Raw genomic sequence first — 16,179 nt, forward strand, 5'->3', positions numbered from 1 at the left:
ACAAATATAACAAAAATAAAATATTTGAAAACTTTTGGGTTGGCATTAATACTTACAAACAGGAGATTGACTATACTACTAGCACTTCAGGTGGGCTGGAAGCAGGTGATCTTTCTCACTGTCATCCTGACCTGCCATATTCTCTGCGTGCCTTCACAGTATATAATATATACCCTTCTCTGTTGGGATAACATCTCCATAGGGGTTAGTTTTGCACATACCATGATAGAAGTGAACCTCCCCCCATGCCAGGGTATGTTGGAGATGATCGAAGTCTTTTAGATTTACAGCTAGTTCTTATCTTAACAGTTTGCAATGTACCAAAGGGAGCCTCTTTTTGGAGACCATAGGGCATAATATGTTCTGGCAACACATAGGTGTGCTCTGCTTTTACATAGAACTGGAGCCCTGATTTAGTAATCTCTGCTATTTCAGTTCTGTTCTGAATACAGATGGTAAATAACACTGAATTAAGACATATTTTAGATGACTGGCCATTAGGAAACTCGATTTAAGCCAAGAAACTCTGCAACAATGATACTAAGCCAGTGCAATCTCACATCTGAAAGGCTCTTCTATTGATGAACTGCAAAGTGAATTTCTCAGTAACAGAATACAGCTGGAGGAGAAACCTGGATTGCCTTAAAGCTCATGTGCCCTGACATCTTTATTGTTGGTCCAATCAAAGGTACCACAATCTACTGTACTATGATTCCACATTTGAGTACTCTGACTGTAAGAGTTCTTGAAACTTTTTAATTAAAAAAAGAATAGCAAATCTTAACTCAGGATGAAGAAGTAGGAGGTCGTGAATCCTGATACGCTCTTAGTGTTACAGACTGGAACTTACTCCACAGTTTGGGTCCAAGAGAAAACATTCTCGTGCAATGAGCCATTCTTCTGCCTGTTCAAGGTCCCGCCGCAGGACCTGGATCTCCAAGTTCTTTTCATACAACTCCTTTCTCATCTCCCAGTTGTCTGCTACTTTCTCCATCATCTCTGCCTGCTCTGACAGCTTATCTTCAATCTGGAATAAAGAAACTTCAAATATAATTATATAAACATGGTCTAGTTCAATTGTGATGCCTCCTAAAGCTTAATAGTATTTAGCTCTGTAAGGGCTACTTAAGTCCAGGTCTATCACACATATGATACAGTTGAGCTGAAATGGACTATAGGAAGATGGATGCTGATGCTGTATCAGAGGTCTTCTTCCTCCAAGAAGGGAAGTAATTGGACTGTATGGGCTTAATCTCTGGGCTATAGAAAGAACACTAGAGGGCAATTCTATAAGTGGGCTCTTCCATTTAGGTGCCCCGAGGGCACACTGTAGAAAGCCTGGTCTAGAATGGAATCTTTGCGTCTAGGTCCTTTTCTAGAATAGTAGCATAACCCAGTTTTGGTAACATTTTGGCATCCACACTTACACTAGCAATACAGCTGGTATAAGCATGGATGACGAAATGCAATATAACTTCTTGTATTCTGTAGGCGGTTAGCTTAGCAGAGTTTAAAAAGGGGTTAGACGGTTTCCTAAAGGACAAGTCCATAAACCACTACTAAATGGACTTGGGAAAAATTCACAATTCCAGGAATAACATGTATAGAATGTTTGTACGTTTGGAACCAGGTGCCCTTGGCCTGGATTGGCCGCTGTCGTGGACAGGATGCTGGGCTCGATGGACCCTTGGTCTTTTCCCAGTGTGGTATTACTTATGTACTTATGTACTTCTGTAAGGTAGCCGTGTAAGAAGGTGTCATGCTTATGTCCCATCCATGCTTGTCTCCTGTGTACACTTCCTTTGCAAATACCTGCTTTGTAAGTTCAATGGGTATTTACAGCCTATTCTGCATGGATAGGAGCCACAGCTTGGGTGAGGTCACCCTATTTTGCCTCTTACCAGTTCATGTTGCTTTCCTTAAAGCTCAGGATAGCCCACATGGACCCTTCTGAGCATGGGTGTGTGCTGCCTCTAATCAATCTTTTCAAGTTGCATGACTCTGCTGGCTGCTCTCCACAGAGTTGAGAAGGGGGAAAAAATTAATGACGATGGAAGCAAAACCTCCAACTGGCTGACTTCAAACACCTACAGGGCATGAGGGCAAGAAACAGAACCTGATAGCTCTCCACCTCAGGGACCTGAAATGGGTATCCATGGGAGTATCTGATAGGATGCAGATCTGGCTGGCTTTTTACATCTACTGTGGTTCTCACTGTCAATGCCCAGCAGCAGGAAATGAGTCCACAGCCGGTAATGGAGATAGCTGCATCTCCTTTCCCCCAACACCATGACTTGCAAATCATTCCACTGCAGCTGATAATGTCTGTCACAGGGCCTCTCCTGGTTACTCCCCTCTAAGAAATGGGGAGAGAGTCTTCACAGATCATAAGAAAAAAATAATACAAATCGACACATTCTCTTTAAAATACATTACCTATTATATCAACCATGACTCTTAAAAGAAAGATTCTTCTACTGCTGCCCAAACCCTCAAACATCCTGCAGGGATACCAAGGGCACTTATTTACCACCTGCTAAGCACCCTTCGCCTCATGAGACACCCTTGCAGGCCATGCCAGTCCTAAATAAACAACAATTGCCTGCCTGCCTGCCTCCTCCCTACCTTCACAGACTAATACCACAGTGATATTGGAACTTACACACAGTTTCATACTCCAAACCTCAGCATTACTGTAGGCTGCCACAGTACCTCAACAAATTCCACTTACACCACCTGTTTCAAAGCAACTTTTACATCCCTATCTTCCCATGGCAGAGGTGGAAAATTATCAATAGTCAGCAGCTCCTCCTCAAATTGGGTAGGAATCCCCAAGAGATGCTCTGAAAACCTAATCGCACATTTTGACCTATCTAGTCCCCTCAAACCAGGAGAATTAGACATTTATGATGAAGGGGCTCAACTTCCTGACCAAACTGATGTGACAAGTTCTTCTGTCCAAAATTCTTATAGAAGCTCTCAAAAGCACTTGCCTTGGTCTCTCCGGCAGTTCCCTAGAACATTGAGGATTTAATGCCACACTACATTCAATATGCATGGTCTCTTACACTTTCAGTCCAAGAGATGCTCCATAAAGTACAATTGAAGAACTGACAAACACCTCTCACCATTTCAGCAGTGTCTAAAAGGTTATACCTAAATTATAAGGTGCAGGCAGCACCAGGACAACCTCTCGTAGCTTTCCCATCCCTCCATCATTGCAGAGGTAGCTCTTAAGAAGACATAACCTTCTAAATAGTTCTTTCATGTCCCACTGGGCAAGAACTCTAAAACCCTAGCTATGATAGGTAAGACAGTCTATCAAACTCTATGTTAAGTCTACACATCACCTCTCACCAGCTACAGATGTTACATGATTGCCTTGACCTTTTATATCATGCCTTAGAGGCTGTATTAGCTCTACTCAGTGATCTAGCTGTGAATTTATGATCCCTCTTGGCAGACCTTTAAGAGTGTCAATATCAGTTGATATGGTCCACAAATGATGCTTATGATAATGTTTCTAGAACAGCAGCCATGACAAGCAGGGCTGAAAGAACAGTGTGTGTGTGTGCTCTGGAACTGTGAGAAGACTTACACAATTGTCTTACAGATGCTCTGTACCAAGGTGTCAACCTCTGCAGAAAAAGTGAAGGGCACTGTATCCATCATGAAGGACAACTGCTCAACAGTGCAAGAACTCTCCACTCAGCCAGTGGATCACAACATCTTGACTCACTTGACACAACTCTCCAATTAATGGTGAAAATACCAGCCCCCCCACCTTCAGTTTCTATACCTGAAAATGTTACCAGCCTCTACAGAGACAATCAATGCAGCTTTACACCTCAAGACAAAGGCAGAGGGAAAGGAAATAAGCTATCCCTTCCACCTCCATCAATGAAAACTGTTCCAAGCTTTTGACAATTTCCCGGGGGAGAGGGGGGCAAATTCAGCAGTTTCAGGAAGCTTAGCAAGCTATCACAGCAACTGTGGAATGCATTACCAAAAGCCTTGAAAACTATGAACAACCACCTAAACTTCCAGAAAACACTAAAAGCTAACCTGTTTACATAAATGCCTGATCTTTGCAACACAAAACTAAAGAACGTAATGGACATAACACAACTCTTTCGTTGTACGATTCCCTAGTGTGGCTGTGCCACATGAACTTTATCTTACCACAACATCACTTTGTATTTGTTTACACCGGAGTCTGTAACGCCTCTCTGGTACTATGTAAGCCACATTGAGCCTACAAATAGGTGGGAAAATGTGGGATATAAATGTAACAAATACGAATAAGAATAAATAAACCTTTGGGTGTTATGGATCATGACTCACAGTTATAAGCTCAATCTTTTACATCTACCATTAAGCACCCCCCCTCAAGGTGGTCTCCATACATCCCTTCCCATATCTTGCCCAACTGGAATAAGAACCCCAATCTCTTATTCTCGCTCATTCAAGTGCAGACAATGGAAGGGGGATTTCTAGGGTAAGCCTAAGGCATGGATCCTATCCCCTCATATCCAATAAATCTCCATGCTAGACCTAAGAGATCTAATCCACCTCCTCAACAAAAAAGAAGTTCAAAATGCACTCTCTAGTTACTATCTTAATATTGCTTCACAAAAATGACCGGCTACTGTCACTGGATTTAAAAGATGTATACAACCACAACCCAATCCATCCACATCACTGTAAATTTCTCTGTTTCACCTTCAAAGAAAAACAATATAAGTACAGAGTGTTACTCTTTGACTTATCTTCAGTGCACAGGGTCTTCACAAAGTGTCTTGCCCCAGTGATGACATATCTCAGAAGACAAAGTCTCTTTGTCATCCCCCACATGGATTGCACTCTAATCTCTGGAAATTCCTCAACGAAAATAGAATTTCTATTACTTGCCATATCCACCCTTTGACAATTAGGGTTCCTAATCAACCTTGAAAATGTCTACCGCCAGCTCAAGATATGCAATTCATAGGACCACGGGCATCAGGTGATACAAAGGATACACCTGGCAGCTGTTTCAGATGTTAAGCTAAGTGCTTTTATAAGTTTGGACTTAATAGATATCGCACTTCAGCAGGTTTAAAAGTCAGTCCAGACTATAAATGCCAAAATTAAATTAAAACATTGATCTCTGCTATTTAGCTGAACTGATGAATGCATCTAAGTCAATCTTGGACCTCAATGCCAGTTCATTACTACTCTTGATCACTGTACCTGCTCAGACATGAAATGTCCATTCTCCACCAGGCTCTTCCCTGCTTTCTGCATGCCTTCATAATTCAGCCACTGTTTATCGATTTCACGCTTGTATTCCTCATGGCGTTTGAGCAGCAGTTCTGCCCCACCAATGTCACTTGCCAGCTCCTCAGACATCACTAGGGCATGCATCTGTTTAGCCCAGATCCTGTCAAGAACCATAAAGTCATGACAAACATTTCAGTACAGGAAAGAGAAGGGAGTATTTCTGCACTCTCTTCTCTCCACTTTCCTCTCCCCCCCCCCCCCCCCCCCCCCCCTTCTCAGCTTCTGCCTTTTATTTGCTGGTTCTGCAGGATCCTGGCTGGCATAACTAAGAAAAGGCTGCATATTGTCGTAAAATAAGCTAAAAATAGGTGCCAATAGGTCCTTCATACAAAGATAACCCTCTTATAAAATTACCTTCTGTGTATGTGAAAACCAGAAATTTCTGAAACTTAGAAAATTGAAATTGGCCGTATCTACCATCTGGCTTATCTAATTTTCATGATATTGACAATGAACATTAATGAGATAGATTTACATGCATGGTCTCCATTGAATGTAAGTCTACTTTGCGCATATATATTTATTTATTTGTTTCTTGATACGCTGCGTTTTTGTGGTATAGTCAAAGTGGTTTATATGCAGGTACTTTTCTCCCCCAATATTCAAAGCATTTAACCTGCCACGATCAGCACCTGGCCAGTTAAGTGCCCCATAACCGGCTCTCTGGCGATAATCATCAGGGGATAGCTGGCTACCTCCCGCTGAATATCACTGGTTAGCAGCTAGCAGGTAGCCAGTTATATCAGCTGACATAACCGGCTATCCGCTGATTTTCAGCTCCACTCTAGCGGCTACATTTGGACGCGCAAATATATGGGATATCTTTGGCTGGTTAGATGAGAACCAGCTAAGTCTGAATACCAACATAGCCAGTTATCTTCTAACCAGTCAAAAATAAACTGGATATTCAATGTTGGTCACTGGAAACGGCCTGGCATTGACTATCTGGGTTTAGTGCTGGCTAACTCCCGTGGTCTGAATATTGGTTCCTCTTTCTCTAGTAGTTTCACAATCTAAGTTTTTTGTTCCTAGGGCAACAGAGGGTTAAGTAACTTGCCCAGGTTCACAAGGAGCCGCAGTTGGAGTCAAACCCATTTCTTCAGGTTCTCAGTCCACTGTGCCCACCATTAAGGCTATTCTTCCACTCCTTTGTTGTGGATATGCTGAAAACCAGACTAACTAAGGGGTACTCCAGGGCATGGTTGAAACCTCCTGGCCGAGTTGGTTATTTATGCCTATCCTGTATACCTCTGAGCCTACTAACTGACCCCACCAGAGCAATACATTGACATGAATAGCATGTGCTGTCATTACATGTACTCAGATCTGATCTGCACAGAGCCTGGCAACTTCTTGAAGTTCCTTTAACATAAGCAGTTCTAAAAGCAAACTTGTAAGTGAAAGTGAATGAGCAGCTTGCATTAGAGAAGCTGAGACAGAAGTCAGTGTATTCATGTTTACTAAATCTGCCGGTACTGCTGCCTGTTCAGGAACGAGAAGGGAGATCTAGCAAGAATAAAAGAAATCATTACAAAAAATTTCAATCAAAGTCTAACAGATAATGCATGCTTATTAAGGGGTTTTATTTGTATTGTGGTGACATTGTGAGTATCATATCTTTGTTATATGAATGTTCTTCTGTGCTTCCTATTATGGTACCATTTACAGTTATATTTTTGTTTATTTATTTATTTGTTACATTTGTATCCCACATTTTCCCACCTATTTGTAGGCTCAATGTGGCTTACATAGTACCGGAGAGGCCTTTGCAGGCTCTGGTGTGAACAAATAAAGGGTGATGTTGTGGTAAGATCAAGTTCATGTGGCACAGCCACATTAGGGAATCGGAGAACGGAAGAGTAGTGTTATCTCCATTACGTGCTTTAGTTTGGTTGTGTTGCAGAGATTAGGCATTTAAGTTGGATCGGTAGGGTATGCCTTTTTAAACAGGTTGGTTTTCAGTGATTTCCGGAAGTTTAGGTGGTCGTACGTCGTTGTTTTATAGTGCTGCTAAATGTTTACATTTCTGATATTGTGCTATTTGTAGGATTCAATTTGCCATCTGCAGATTTACCTCATTGATTGTATTCATGTTTATATTTGGTCTTTTCACTATTCTTATACTGTTAGCAAAATTGGAAGTTATATAAAGCTATATCAAGCTGTACATTGCCTTGGATGAATCTCTTCATAAAAGTGGTTAATAAATCCCAATCAATTGATAAATGAAGGCCTCAATGAAGAAGGAACTGTTTTCACTCTCTTTTGATAAAGGTGATAAAGTCTGAGGTATTGTCAGTTCTTAATTCATAATAGGACACTACCTCCTATCCCATGACATTCTAGTTTCTACTACTACTACTACTACTTAACATTTCTAGAGCGCTACTAGGGTTACGCAGCGCTGTACAATTTAACAAAGAGAGACAGTCCCTGCTCAAAGAGCTTACAATCTAATAGACAAGTGAACGGTCGGTCCGATAGGGGCAGTCAAATTGGGGCAGTCTGGATTCACTGAACGGTAAGGGTTAGGTGCCGAACGCAGCATTGAAGAGGTGGGCTTTAAGCAAAGACTTGAAGACGGGCAGGGAGGGGGCTTGGCATAAGGGCTCAGGAAGGTTGTTCCAAGCATAGGGTGAGGCGAGGCAGAATGAGCGGAGCCTGGAGTTTCCTAAGGAGTCGTTCATTGACTCTGAACACCTTTGGGAATTTAACCTCAGAATAGTAGAGTCTAGTCTTTGGGACACAGATACACCCAGCCAGTTGTGTTTTGGGGATGTTCACTATGAATATTCATGCAATAGATTAATTGAAGAAATACTGAAAACCAGACCAGATGGCTATGTCCCAAGGACTGGGTTGAGAACCACTTTTCAAACCTCTGGTATTTTTCAACAAAGACACAGAGGGGCCCTTTTACTAAGCAGTGTGACCGCGTCTTTTGGGCATGCACCAGGCCAGATTTTGCCGTATTGTGGGGCTGGAAAATGGACATGCATCAAAACAAAAACCAGCATGCGTCCATTTTCGGCCTAAGACCTTACTACCACCTGTTGACTTAGTGGTAAGGTCTCACACACTACCTGGGCGGTAGGCGTGCAGTGCGTGTACATTGCTGTTTACCACAGGGTAAGCGCCATGCAATAGAACATAGAAAATATTTTCTACTGTGTGTTTTCGACGTGCACCAAATTCAGAATTACCGCCCAGGGCACATAATAGCTGGGCGGTAATGCTGATTTGGCATATGCCGGACACGCATAGGACCTTAGGTGCTTTGTAAAAGGGTCCCAGAGTGAAGAATAAAGTAGTATTGATTTGTACCTACATCAATTCTCTGCAGGCGTTGAGGAAGATTTGGACCTGTTCTGCTTGGCTCAGTCTTTCCTTTCTCTCCTGAGTCTTCCTGTGCAGATTTGCCCAGGCTTCCTCCACTTCCTGCAGCCTCTCTGCTATATTCTTTTGGGCTGGCGGGTAGAGCTGGTTTAGATACTGTGCATCCTTTGAAATCTGTTCCACTTCCTTCCTGATGGCTGCAAGGTCCCTCTGGAAGAAAATGTGGTGGAAGAAGACATATGACAAGCATTTCTATCCCAAGACTCCAAAGCTATGCCATATGACTTCAAAAAATAAAATGTTATGGTATATCTATTTATTAGCATTTTTCCCATTGCCAAAGCAATTTACAGTTTATTCAGAAATTAAAGATAAATAGCTCTGTCATATAAGATGATTTGTATAAGGCTTTTAAATAGAGCAGAACTTAAACCTGGCCTAGTCCTTCTGACATGGAGCTGTTTGGTCATTCTAATCGCATGCCAATGAAATGCAACAGGAGGTGATGCACAGGAAGAAATATGCTGAAAAAATACAGTCCAGTACTTACCTCTAGTCTCTCATGTTGGCTCAGGAGGGTTTGTACCCCAAGGAGGTCGTACGTGCAATCATCTGTATCCACCACGACCTCCTTCTCCTGCATCCAGCTTTTCAGATTGTCAACATTATGGTCAAACTTGTGAACCTGATGGGCTACTGCCAGGTTCTGAAGGACAGTAAAAGAAGAGAATTCACAGCATCAGTTCTGCTTAGTAATAAGAGAATTCATAGTACCAGTTCTGAAACAGGAGAATCCATGGTACCAGTGCAGAAGGACAGTAAATTAGAGCATTCAGATCAATGAAAGATTATTCTTTAATTACACAAAAAGAAAACAAGAAAGAGCGCCACAAAGGCAGGAGACAGGTAAAAGTTTTAAGAGAATGACCATAAAATATCAATATTTATGGAACAATCTGAGTCACCAAGGTAGAACCTGAAAACAAAACCCTTGGATCCCAATAAAAGTGTCAAAATATTATAAAGAAAAGTAAGTAGTAATTCAGCTCATTTTCAAGTCCTTCACAATGCTAAATTACATTTGTACTTGGGTATTTACATTTAAGCTAGTTTCAGTGCTGCACTTTTCAGTCCTCAATCAGCCTCAAAAGAATTATCCAAATGTATCACCGTGAGGCTGATGTGCTAAGCTGTGAAAAATGTAGCAGCTTAGTTTACAGTTTTGCAAAAATTAGCTATGGGATGCAAAATAGATCTTGGCTCAATTAAATCCCATAGCTAAAATTTGCCAGAAATTTCTCAAGCATTCCTAGTCATAACAACCTTCCCGTTTTTTTTTAAATGGCAGCAGCACAGCAACAGCAGCTTAAGGGCGCTGCCCCTGTCCCCTGCTGGATTTGATCAAAGTGGGGTGAGTTGGAGCTTGGAGAGGGAGGGACGAAGAAGAGGGAGACCTCCTCCTACCCGGACCTAGAAGCTACTTCTTAAGGAGTGGAGTTTGTACTAGGAAGGCATAATTCTATTAATTACTGAGCCCCAGACTGGGTCTGAGGAAGGGTAGTCTGGTGCTATGGGCCTACCAGGGATTCAAGGCCCCCTGCTGGGGGGCTCTGAACTGGGGCCACCAGCTCCTTTAAGATTTTGCTGCTGCAACACAAGATCCAGTCCTAGATTTACAAAAAACATATTTGCCTAAAGTGAGGTATAGGTATTTTAAAGAATGAAAATCATTTACCACCACGAGCTCGTAGTCGATTACTTAACTTATGAAGGACTTAATATTTATATGTAACATTCAGGGACTTTTTGGTGCTTTCCATGGCACAGGATTGGGGAGGGGGTGTGGGAGGACAGGAAGGAAAGGGGAGGGCAGGTTGTGAGTGAGGGGTGGGGGGAGTAAGCAAGTAAATGCTGCTGAGTTCCTCTGGTTTGCCTGAAGATTGTTTGCAATATTGTTTCCATATGTTGTGAGGATTTAAACATAAATGAAAATCATTGTTCAAAGTCTTTTTTATGTGCCAGTATTTGCAAAAGTGTGTATTAATTAATCTATTTATTAGGATTTATTTACCGCCTCTTTCAAGGAGTTCACTCAAGGCGGTGTACAGCAAGAATAAGTCAAACATAAGCAGTAAAAATATTGAAATAACAATAAAAAGCACAGCATAGTATACTACATACAACATCAACACAGTAAGTAATAAAACATTTTAATAGACAGCATAGGGTGTAAGCAAAGATGGAACATATAGATAGAGTAACAGGAGTAAGAGAATAAAGGGATTAATTTAAGAAAGTTGCACATGAGATTAATGAGATGCTATGCATGAATTTGTATCATAGAAACTCTTGAGGGCGGGAGCCGACAGGCCTTGAGCATGCACAGATACTCAAGGCCCTGCACCAGCACAGCACATAGCTTTTGTGAATGTCAGTCAAAGGAGGAAGGAGCTGTAAGTTAAAGCCAGTAACTGTGGGGGACGGGAGAGAAAAATATGCCAGTAACAGTAGGGAGACTTGAATATAAACTGAGATCTCCAGTTTTGGGCCTTTTTTTGGCCCCAAAAGTTTGGTTTATATTTAGTATACACAGTATGTATACTTTGGAAGAAAGAAGGGACAGGGAAGATATAACAGAGACATTTAAATACCTCCACGTATAAATGCACAGGAAGCGAGTCTCTTTCAACTGAAAGGAAGTTCAGGAAAGATAGGACATAGGATGAAGATGAAAGGGGACAAATCAAGAGTAATTTAAATAAACACCTTCTTCACAGAAAAGTTGATGGGTGCATGAAATGGCCTCCTGATGGAGGTGGTAGATATAAAGACTGTATATGTATTCAAGAAAGCTTGAGACAGGTACATAGGATCTCTATGGGAGAGCAAGGGCTAGTAGATGGTATGGATGGAGTATGATTTGGAGGACAGTATTGATGAAGCGGTATGGAAAGTTTTTTGAGAGGTAGAGTTTGTAGGCCTACTTCATCTGTTTCAGTAACTCAGTTTCTCTTTTTTATGTAGCGCACAAGGCACTGTGGAACCCTTATAAGGTTTCTAGGTTGACGAGTAAATAGTCTAGTTTATGTTGGTCCTGTAGGTTTTATCATATGTTATATGGATGCAGTAATTTACAAGACTACTGGGGTTTAGTTTAGAAAAGGGTTCAAGATGTCTTCGCATCCAGGTTGAACTTAGTTATAACATTATTATTTTGAGGTCAGCAACTCTTTCCCATTTGTTATGAAAGAACATAGCTATGCTGTTTGATGTGATTATGGGTTTAGCCATATAGCACACGTCTTGTATGAGTGGAAAGCCAGTTCTGCATTATCTTTGAATGGTTGGGGGTCTGTCTTGTGTGAAAGTATGAAAAAGTTGCTGCTGTCAAACAACGTTGTTCCTAAATTGCGGACAGTTTGGGCTCTGTTATATGTTTTTTGTTCACTAGATTCTGTATAATCTTCAGTTATGGACTCTCAGTTTGTGAAGTTATGCTCTGTAGGTTCTGTATTGTGGAGTGGGCAATGGTGACTTCTTTGTTATTCAAAGTTTAATAAATAAATAAAAGGAGGTATGGGTGGGAAGACCTGATAGGCCATATGGTCTTTATCTGCCTTTATTTTCTCTATTTCTTTGTTAAACTGAATTTGGTACACGGGCAGACTGCGTAGACCAATCAGGATTTTATCTGCCATCACCTATTATGTTACTATGCAATACAAATAGGATAGTCCTACAGAGTTAGAATATGACAAAACAAATGCGTACAGTCTGGTGGAAAGTAAGGGCAGTTTTTTTTTACCTCTCCTCTGCATTGGATGGCTTGGCTTAGTGAATCCCACATGGTGTTGACCTCATCAACCTGCTTCTGGATCTCTTTCAGATGACAGGGGGATTCTTTCATCAAGCTGGATGCTCCCTCATTTATCCCAAGCATTTTGGTGTATCCAAGAGTCTTGATTTCATTTACAAAGTCTTCAAATTTCTTTGCTAGCACCTACAGAGCAGAAGTCCCATGGTCATTGAATGGAATGGTGAAATGACCACTGGTTTACCAACTTATGAACACTATGCAAGGATTATACCAATATGCTTACGCTTATTTCGTGAACAGGACAACAAAGTAATTTACAGACAATTAAAATAAAAGTAAAGCTGGAGACTTCCAATGACATCACCTGCCCACACCGCTGCTTAATGCCTTAGCTCCAGATATCCCAAGAAGCCCTCTTTTACCATTGGTGACATCATGGATAAATTCTGCCTCCAGGCAAAGCACAGCTGATTGGAGAACCTTGTGCTGCAGATGGTGAAAAAAAGAGCCACTGTGCACTTGGCATTGCATTCAAGGGTGCCAGTAAGGCTCCAATGTAGAGCAATAAAATGGCCGCTGGGGTTGCACTGTTGTGACACATGAACAGTTGGAAAGCAGTGCAGAAAGTGCAGTGGAGACTCACTCCCATTACGGAAGGACATGCGACGATGGTATCTGGAAATCAAGAGTGATCCGTCCTCATTGAAAAGTGAGATACAGACTGTGCTAGGAGAAATGATTGAAATGGGATAGAGAGTGGAGGAACTTGAAACAAAAACTGAGACGAGGACACTTTGAAAGACCTCTAGGGGCAATTATATGAGGTGGAAAAGACCCAGTAAGAGATGTGGGACAAAATCAAGGATATGGAGAATCAAGCTCAGCAGAGTAATCTGAAACTGTGTGGGATTCCAGAAAAAGATGAGAAATGTGATTATGAAAATCTGGTACAGTAAATATGCACAATTATTCTGGCAGCTGCAAATACTAAGGAAACCAGCGGAGCACATGGTTTGGGGTCTCAGCAGAAAAGTAAGCCAAGAGATGTAATTGTCCTGTTTCATGAGAACAAGCAAAAGAGACTGTATTACAAACTACAAGAAAACTAAGTAGAATCCAATGTGAGAACTGCCTGATAGAGATCTACTCCAAACTCTCAAGTAACAACACTATGACAAAGGAGAGAACTGCAGAAGATTATCAAGCATCTACAGGCAGAAAGAGTGAAGTATTTCTGGCTCTACCCATTTGATTTGTAATGTACAATTGATGAGATTACCATCAAGGCCAGAACCATGGCAGAAATGACTAAAGGACTGATGAGAACAGGCTTTACCAAAGTGCTGAATGTGAAGGACAGCAGAGAGACAGCAAAGTTACCTGAGAGACCTGTACCACTTGAGCGATGGCTTGTTTACTCTCAACTTCTGACTTAGCCTTTATGAGTCAGTCGTTGAGGACCATGATGCCTTCTGTTGCCATCACCACTATGACCTTTGTGAATGTTCTTGGAGCTGTGGCCAATGCTAAAGGTAGGGCCTGAAACTAATAGTGGTGTCTGAGAATTGCAAATAGGAGAACCTTTTGATGCACTGGCCAAATTGGAATGTAAAGATATGGGGGCCGATGTTCAAACCACGGGAGGGAGTCCCGTGGTCGGTGATCAGCCAGGATATTCAATGCCAGGCTGTTTCTGGTGACCGGCATTGAATATCCGGTTTATTTTTGGCTGATTTAAACTTAACCGGCTAAGATGATATTTGGAGATTGCCAGTTAAGTTTAAACCGGCCAAAGATATTCCAGCTATTTAATCGACCCGATGTGGCCATTTACAATAGCTGGCTATGTGGTGAATATTTGGGGATAGCCAGCTATATCGTGTGATATAGCCAGTTATCTCCTAGCTGGTAACCGGGAATATTCCGCTATCTCCAGCTTAATCTCGCCGGATAGCCGGTTAAATGCCTTTTAACCGGCCAGGTGAGTTTCCTGGCCAGTTAAATGGTTTTGAATATCAGAGGGATACTTCCTTGAGAAACTTTCCTTAGTGCGCTACCTCTATGACAGACTGCAATATCTCTATCCAGAAATGTGGCACCCTCAGTGCTTGATTGACACCCCTAGATCGAGGGTAGGGCAGAATGCACCTTCCTTCTTTGACCTGATCAAATAAATATAATACCTGCCAGTTTCCCACTGGTCTATGGGAATCAGAACTATGGCCCTAACTCCAAGTGCTTCAGCCAGTCACCACTAAAAATTAATCTTCGAAATGGTGGGAGAACTCCATCTTGTAGCTGTGTTTCATTATGTCCAACACTGCCTTGTTGGATGTTATCTGGGCCTATTCCTTGCAAAAATCGGTCAACTGGCCTCCTTATTCATCAAAAAGTGGATCTGCCACCCATCATTGTGCAGACCTGGAGTTCCTGGGACTCTGGCTTGCTCCTCTTCTGTTGAAATGAAAGGAGGATGCTCTACACTGGGACTTAGAACATTGGAAGGACTTGGATCTGTGAGGATGGTTAACACCTCACAGATCACACCTCTTTTTCTGCCGTCATCTACTATGTCACCTCATATCTCAAAATTTTGTTCTGCTAGAAGATGTATGTGAGGAAGCCTTGAGCTTGTTCTCCATAAATCTTTGGGGTTTTACCTCCCTCGTGTTCTTCACCAGATTTTCCAGATCTTCACCAAACAGCAGTTTCCCTTGAAAGGGAAGCCTGTTGAGCCAGGGCTTTGAGGCTGTATCCGCCGACCAATTTCAGAGACAGAGCAACCGGCTTGCTGAGACAGAGATTGAAATGTTCCTGGCTGATGCCTGAATAAGAAGCCATGCACCCATAAGACAGGTTGCTAGGCATAAACCATTGGTTCTGGACTGGTCTGGTAGGGATGATAAAGAATGCCAGCCTGCATGAATTAGTGTAAACTGTGTTGGTACACAAACTCACAGACCAAAAGTCCACAAACGTCTGTATTGTATTACAACCCCATGTTCATAAATACAGCCATTATTAACCCACAATACTGGGAAATAGCCAGAAACAGAAACTTAAGACCCTGCCTAACTGTTGTGTAAACCATCTGTTGTGTCCAACAGAACTAATATCAGGAGATTATGCCTAGGATCTTAGGAACAGCAAAGAACTCATCCACTGCCAGAGGGAGAATACATTTTCAAGTGCATTGCCCCAGAAATACATACAGGCCTGATATTCAGCTGGCTGGAGGCAGCCCGCTTAAGTGCTGTGGTCGGCACTGACCCCGGATATTCAATGTTGGGCTGTTTCCGGTGACCGGCATTGATTATCTGGGTTTTTTTTTAAGCCATCACTTACTGACTAAGCTAATATTCAGTGCTGGCCAGTTAAGTTAATAGCGGGCAAAGATAGGACTGCTATTTATGTGGTCCAATTTGCCTGCTAAACCTAGCCAGTCAGCGCTGAATATTGCTGGTTATTTCATAATATAGCCAGTTAACTTTTTAGCACTGACAGCGAAAATTTAGCAGAGATAACCAGCTGTCTCCCACTGTATATTAGCTGGCCAGGAGCTGAATATCGGGTGGGGGGGGGGGGGGGGGTGGGATAGTTACTTAAGAGTGTGGCAGTACTCTGGCATATCCGACATCTGAATTTCTAAATGACCTATGCTTCCTACAAACTGAAAAAATATCAGAATTAAAATAATAAAATCC

At 42.0% G+C, this 16,179-nt stretch overlaps 1 protein-coding gene across 1 annotated transcript in view; it reads right to left on the bottom strand.

Moving 5' to 3' along the window:
- Positions 1 to 16,179, bottom strand: part of SPTBN5 (spectrin beta, non-erythrocytic 5) — a 300,302-nt gene that overhangs the window by 31,995 nt on the left and 252,128 nt on the right. Inside the window, exons 60-64 of the mRNA XM_030213698.1 lie at positions 12,464 to 12,658; positions 9,209 to 9,364; positions 8,651 to 8,868; positions 5,233 to 5,422; positions 851 to 1,027 (exon numbers count right to left, since the gene is read on the bottom strand). Coding sequence (XP_030069558.1) covers positions 851 to 1,027; positions 5,233 to 5,422; positions 8,651 to 8,868; positions 9,209 to 9,364; positions 12,464 to 12,658 — 936 coding nt within the window. The remainder of the gene's footprint in view (positions 1 to 850; positions 1,028 to 5,232; positions 5,423 to 8,650; positions 8,869 to 9,208; positions 9,365 to 12,463; positions 12,659 to 16,179) is intronic.

The sequence above is a fragment of the Microcaecilia unicolor genome, chromosome 9 (assembly GCF_901765095.1).
Source record: "Microcaecilia unicolor chromosome 9, aMicUni1.1, whole genome shotgun sequence".
NCBI classification, from domain to species: Eukaryota; Metazoa; Chordata; class Amphibia; order Gymnophiona; family Siphonopidae; genus Microcaecilia; species Microcaecilia unicolor.